Source organism: Aegilops tauschii, chromosome 7 (genome assembly GCF_002575655.3).
Source record: "Aegilops tauschii subsp. strangulata cultivar AL8/78 chromosome 7, Aet v6.0, whole genome shotgun sequence".
Classification (NCBI taxonomy): domain Eukaryota; kingdom Viridiplantae; phylum Streptophyta; class Magnoliopsida; order Poales; family Poaceae; genus Aegilops; species Aegilops tauschii.
The window spans coordinates 99,513,815-99,520,437 of record NC_053041.3 but is presented as its reverse complement, the minus strand read 5'-3'; the positions used below and the strand labels follow the sequence as shown (position 1 = coordinate 99,520,437).

At 39.3% G+C, this 6,623-nt stretch overlaps 1 protein-coding gene across 1 annotated transcript; it reads right to left on the bottom strand.

The window, feature by feature from the left end:
• Positions 1-2,780: 2,780 nt before the first annotated feature.
• LOC109770827 (uncharacterized) lies at positions 2,781-4,884 on the bottom strand. The gene has a single exon (XM_073504977.1). It carries the CDS (start codon positions 4,882-4,884, stop codon positions 3,781-3,783), a length of 1,104 nt encoding a protein of 367 aa, XP_073361078.1. The 3' UTR covers positions 2,781-3,780.
• Positions 4,885-6,623: the final 1,739 nt, after the last annotated feature.

Here is a 6,623-nt window from a genome sequence, read left to right as displayed (position 1 = left end):
GACAATTTCTTAGCATCAATTTCATTCTTTCCCATGATTTGCGTCCTAAGGGAAATAATTTTCGCGGGCGGAAAGTACTTAGTAATAAAAGCATCCTTGCACTTATCCCAAGAATCGATACTATTGCGAGGCAAAGAAGAAAACCAAATTTTTGCATGATCTTGCAAAGAAAACAGGAATAATTTCAACTTCACAATATCATTGTCCACATCTTTTTTCTTTTGCATATCGCATAATCCACGAATGTGTTAAGATGGGATGGGACATCCTCACTAGGAGTACCGGAAAATTGATCTTTCATAACAAGATTCAACAAAGCGGCATTAATATCACAAGACTCTGCACTAGTGGCGGGAGGAGCAATCGAAGTGCTAATAAAATCATTGTTGTTGGTATTGGAGAAATCACACAACTTGGTGTTCTCTTGAGTCATCGTGACTTTGCAACAAGATTGCACTCAAAAACAGATCTGACGAGAAAACAACGAACAACAAAGAGGGCGAATAAAACGGCAAATTTTTGTGAAGTGGGGGAGAGGAAAACAAGAGGCAAATGAAAAATAATGTAAATTGAAAGGAGATGAGATTTGTGATTAGGAACCTGGTATATGTTGATGATGTCTCCCCGGCAACGGCGCCAGAATTTACTTTTGATGTTGGCTTGAACTATGTCGGTATTTCCCCAAAGAGGAAGGGATGATGCAGCACAACAACTGTAGGTATTTCCCTCAGTGATGAGACCAAGGTTATCGAACCAGTTGGAGAACCACGCAACACTACGTAAACGGTACCTGCACACAAAGAACAAATTCTTGCAACCCGACGTGTATAAGGGGCTATCAATCCCTTTCGAGTAGCGGCGCCAGAAATTGGCACGTGGACGGGAGAAAGTTGTAATAGATTGATAGATGCAAATAAAAGCAAATAAAATCCAGTGAGGTATTTTTGGGTTTTTGGATTAATAGATCTGAAAATAAAAGCGAATAAAATAGATCTCAAAAGAAAATATGATAAAGAAGAGACCCGGGGGCCGTAGATTTCACTAATGGCTTCTTTCGAGAAAAATAGCACAAGGTGGGTAAACAAATTACTGTTGGGCAATTGATAGAACTTCAAATAATTATGACGATATCCAGGCAATGATCATTATATAGGCATCACGTCCAAGATTAGTAGACCGACTCCTGCCTGCATCTACTACTATTACTCCACACATCGACCACTATCCATCATGCATCTAGTGTATTGAGTTCATGGAAAAACAGAGTAATGCAATAAGAACGATGACATGATGTAGACAAGATCTATTTATGTAGAAATAGACCCCATCTTGTTATCCTTAATGGCAATGATACATATGTGTCGTTTCCCCTTCTGTCACTGTGATCAAGCACCGTAAGATCAAACCCATCACAAAGCACCTCTTCCCATGGTAAGAAAAATCAATCTAGTCGGCCTAACTAAACCAAAGATTCGAAGAAGAAATACGAGGCTATAAGTAATCATGCATATAAGAGATCAAAAGACTCAAATAACTTTGATGGATAAAAACACAGATCTGATCATAAACTCAAAGTTCATCAGATCCCAACAAACATACCGCAAAAAGAGTTACATTAAATAGATCTCCAAGATACCATTGTATTGAGAATCGAAAGAGATAGAGGAAGCCATCTAGCTACTAACTAAGGACCCGTAGGTCAACAATGAACTACTCACGCATCATCGGAGAGGCACGAATGGGGATGATGAACCCCTCCGTGATGGTGTCTAGATTGGATCTGTGGTTTCTAGAACTTGCGGCAGCTGGAATTGATTTTCGTCGACCCCCCTAGGGTTTCTGGAATATTGGATATTTATAGAGGAAATAGGCGGTGCGGGAGGCGGCCGAGGTGGGCACAACCCACCTGGGCGCGCCTGGGCCCCAGGCGCGCCTGGGCCCCAGGCGCGCCCTGGTGGGTTGTGCTCCCCTTGGAGCCCCTCTCAGGTACTTTCTTGGCCCATCGTGTGTCTTCTGGTCCAGAAAAAATCACCAAAAATTTTCGCTGTGTTTGGACTCTGTTTGGTATTGATTTCCTGCGAAGTAAAAAATAAGCAAAAAATAGCAACTAGCATTGGGCACTATGTCAATAGGTTAGTCCCAAAAAATGATATAAAGTTGCTATAAAATGATTGTAAAACATCCAAGAATGATAATATAACATCATGGAACAATAAAAAATTATAGATACGCTGGAGACGTATCACCTCCCTTTAGTTTTTTTTTCATAAATCAACTCCCTTGGACAAAATCGCTATCATCCATGGTGGTCCATAACCATTCTCAAGATGCAAACAAGCTTCAGTGAGGATTTAGTTCACTTTTGCGTGATTAACCGATATTTTTTGTTAGACTCGGATCTGCTGACAAGGAGAAAGCTTTTGATGTGCATATTTTTTGTTCTTACATGGTCCTAATACAAAAAGTTAAATGTGCATTATTAATTAGAGAAAAGGACAATGCAAGAAAAGAAAATCATACCAAACTCTACTTTTTTTCCAGGGATATCCAGCTCAACCATGATATATGTTTACAATATGTGCGAGCTGAGCACCCAATTTGATGTGCTTTTCTACGTTGGTAATGTTATTGTTTGTGCATTCAGGGCGAACAATATATCCTCTAAGCTTTGTTTCAGTCAAAAGGATGTGTTGTATCATGAAAATTAAAATTCGGTCTTTACAATATGATAGGTGAAACCCAGATTAGGCATTTCTTTTTATGTTCATACTACGTGCTGATGTTGTTAATGGATGATGATTTGTGTTTGGCATGCATTTTATAACTACCTACCATGGCTTCAATTTACCTAATGAACAAAGCTTATATTTTACCTGCAAAAAAGAATCAAATTTATTAAAACTCATACATAAGTTTCAGATTTCGGGTGTTCCTATATAGAAGTGTTGTACTTGTGTAAATTAACCAATGTGTCCATATGGAATGGTGATTACATATTTCTATGGATGTTGTTGTATTTAATTAGCAGAATTAATGCTAATATGCGCATTAAAAATGTCATTTCATAATATATATTCATGCAGAGCTTTGGGTACCTTTATATGTTTCTAATGGTGCCTATATGCCATTGATGGAGCATCATGTGTCCACACACATACTCTATTTTTATTTCAGTTACAAGATGCAGGGGCATCTATTACGAACTTGATTTACCATAATTTAAAATGAATCTCATATCGAGTTGCTATTGTTGTTGATGGTCTTATGCTATCAAAGGAATTGATTGTTGCTTTCCTTTTGAGCGGAAATTTGGACCATCTTTCGGTTTATTTAATAAGCATAGCTCCTATTTTTAGTTGAATTACTAATTATTGTATCAAAATATGATAACATGGGCATTATTATAAATCCATGTTCATATGCATTCATCTGTAAGATGCATAACATTTGAACAAGACAATAAAAATATTTGACTATAATGAAAACACTGTGTGACATATAGATATAAAAATTTTCATGTCCAATACATAGAAATTCTATATCCATGTTCATATTCCTTCATCCATAAGATTCATCACATGTCAACAAGAAAAATAAAAAATAAACAATATGTGGCACATAGATAAAAAAACTTCTTGGTCCAATACCTAGAAAATTGGACATGCATATTATTGCCTCGAAGGGACTTAGTAAATTGTCAAAATGATTACAAATTTCCAAATGAAAATGTAACCAACTTTTATTTCAATATAGCACTATAATTGAATTGATAACTAGCATCTAGCTAGAAGAAGATTCCTGTGGCTTATCAACCCATTCACCATTTCCCATGGAAGACTGCCCTACATCGGTAGCATTATAGCCCAATGAAGCATCCGTCTCTAGAAATTCATTGCGGAATGGTTGATCCGATAGAGCATAACCCCATGATTCATAGCCAAATGGGCCATTGACGATAAAATCATTGCCACCAGAGTAGACTAACAATGGCGAGGCACCCAAATTATACCTAGATGTTGAGTTAGAGTTTGCATCATTCTGTTGTGGGTTCACTGGGTTGCAAGGACTTACATAATCCATGACACTTATATCTTGTGTTGGAGGTAGCTCATGTGCCTGATTAGGTGTGGTCTCTTGCTGGGAAGCCAATTGTGGCACTAAAGCAGATGGTGTGGGATGGAATATTGGTGGCACCTGAGGAAAACCTGGTGCCACGATGTGTCCTGGTGGCGATTGAAGTGGAGATGAAAGCATTTGGTGTTGTGGAAGATGGTGATCCCATAGTGAGTGCACTTGTGAAGGGGTAGTCCTCATGCGATCCGATGGTGGACCGCTTGATGGTAGCATGTTTTGTGTCATGCTTGCACCACCAGTCATGGCTTTGTGTCCATGATGTAGTTGTGGCAGTCGATGTCCAATGTCCTCATGGACGCGAGAGATTTCATTGGATAGATTGTTGAGTTCTCCTGGGCTGAGATCTTCTTCCTTCGAGACCATAAGATTTGCTGCCATACCTGGGCACTGCTCTTGGATTTGTTTCATACGCTTGATGGAGAGTTGGTTTTCCTTGTACTCCTTCATGCAATTCATATCAAGCCGAGCCACCTCACTTTGTAGCTGGGCAACTCTGGTAGTTGTTGCCTCATCGGCAAGTGGAACTGCTAGTGGTGCTCCTGATAGAAAAGCACCAACAATGGGGTCAGCAGATGGCGTCCCAAAGGAATGCATCCTCTCATTTTCCGTCTCTAGGACGACAGCAACACTAGCGCCGGTGACGACAGAGAGGTCAGCAACACTCTTAAACAAACCGCCGCGTCGCTTGAAGAACGTGACATCACGCTCTTTGTCATCATTGATGTATGCGATAGCTGACCGCCTATCCATCCTTGGCATACTAAATCCTACAACGACAAAGAAACTTACTACTAGAAATAGGAACCAGAAGGATCTACAAAATGCTTGAGATTTACTAAAGCCGTTGACCAGCGACATATTGATGGGAGATATGTGGAGATGCACTCCCCTTATATAGAAGGGAAGGGTTGTGAAAGCCCCGAGGACCCTTCCATTCTCCAAAAGAGACTTTTACTAATAATACAAAATTTTCATATTTCTATGCACATGCTAGGTCCGCTTGTCAGAGACATTAATAGAATCGTGTATGAGAAATTTCTATGATCATGATAGTTTTGTGTAATAGGGATAATAGTAAAATTTCATCCTCATCCATACATCCAAATTTAGTAGCAATTGATGTACAGCCATTGTTTTTGAGTAAAAAAGATAATGTAAATCTTTAGTAAGCATTAAAATATATACAAATATACAAACATGCTAGTTTTGTATAGAATTGATTGTTAGTCACATATTCATATATGAGTACATTAACATCATTCTTTTGAATTGCCGCATATGTGTGTCTTTACATCCTTATCTAGAACCATTTATACATTTCCAAACAAATTAGAAAAATTATTACCATTAAAGCATTGATGTGTTAGTACATCCACATCCTCACCCATTAGCATCGTATAATTAATGAGGAGTTAAATCCAACTAAGTTTGTAAGTGCATCAAGTGCCCCCTTAGTGGTTTTGGAGTATTGAAGACAAATAGGTTGAGGAACTAATTTTTTTGTGAGTGTACACAAGATATATAGTCCCTGAAGAGTTGGTTTAACACATGGAAGACAACCCCTAAAAATGGTTTTATTCAAGTGAATAATTTGATGATGAAAGTGGTACGACCTTTGAAGAAATTGATGTGAAGACTTGAAGCTTGAAGACTTTTGTTTTTATACTTTATTTCTTCTTATTTGAGTCGTAGGAAAAACCGTACTGTTAAAGGGGGTCTAATTGAATCATAGTTCACATTTACAAAGTGATTCTCAAGCCTATACATACACAAGCCACTTCGAGTGAAGCCTTTGGAAATCTCCGGAATAGCTGATGCATTTGCTAGCGACAGTGATGAAGTTCATCTGGTCGCTGACGAATTTGGTCATGCTGAGGAGTCAGGATTTCGCCAGTGCGAACTTCCTAAAAGTGAGGAAATTGAGTGCCCCGACGAATTTGAGAGTTCAAATTCCGACCAATGTTGTGCCGCGGGCCAGCTGTCGACTGGATCCTTATCCTGACAACGGTTAAATCAGAGAAGGGCATTTATGACAATTCATGTTGGGTTACCCCTCGCTATAAATAGCTGCCCACACAACCACTTGTTGGTTGGTTGCTCCAAGAGAACTTGACACTTTTCATTTGAGAGCAACCCATCCTCCAACGACTTTGAGAGAATCCTAAGTGAGGAAAAACCCAGAGCCAAAGTGATTGAGCATCACTGAAGAGATTGATCTGTGTGATCCAACGCCTGTTACCTTTTAAGATTGTCATTCTTCCATACGGGTAGGTGTCACGTTCTGAGCACACCAAGAGTCATTATGGTGTGCCGGTGAACAAGCATGTGAAGGTTTTGGAAGTCTACCTTGAAGACTTACCATGAGTGATTGGGCGAGGTCTGAGTGACCTTAGCTCAAGAGGAATATGGTGAGGAGTGTGTGTCCTCTGAGTTCGTCTCAGCCGCCTCAACCAGATGTATAGTTGATACAGCAACTGGAACGGGTCTAC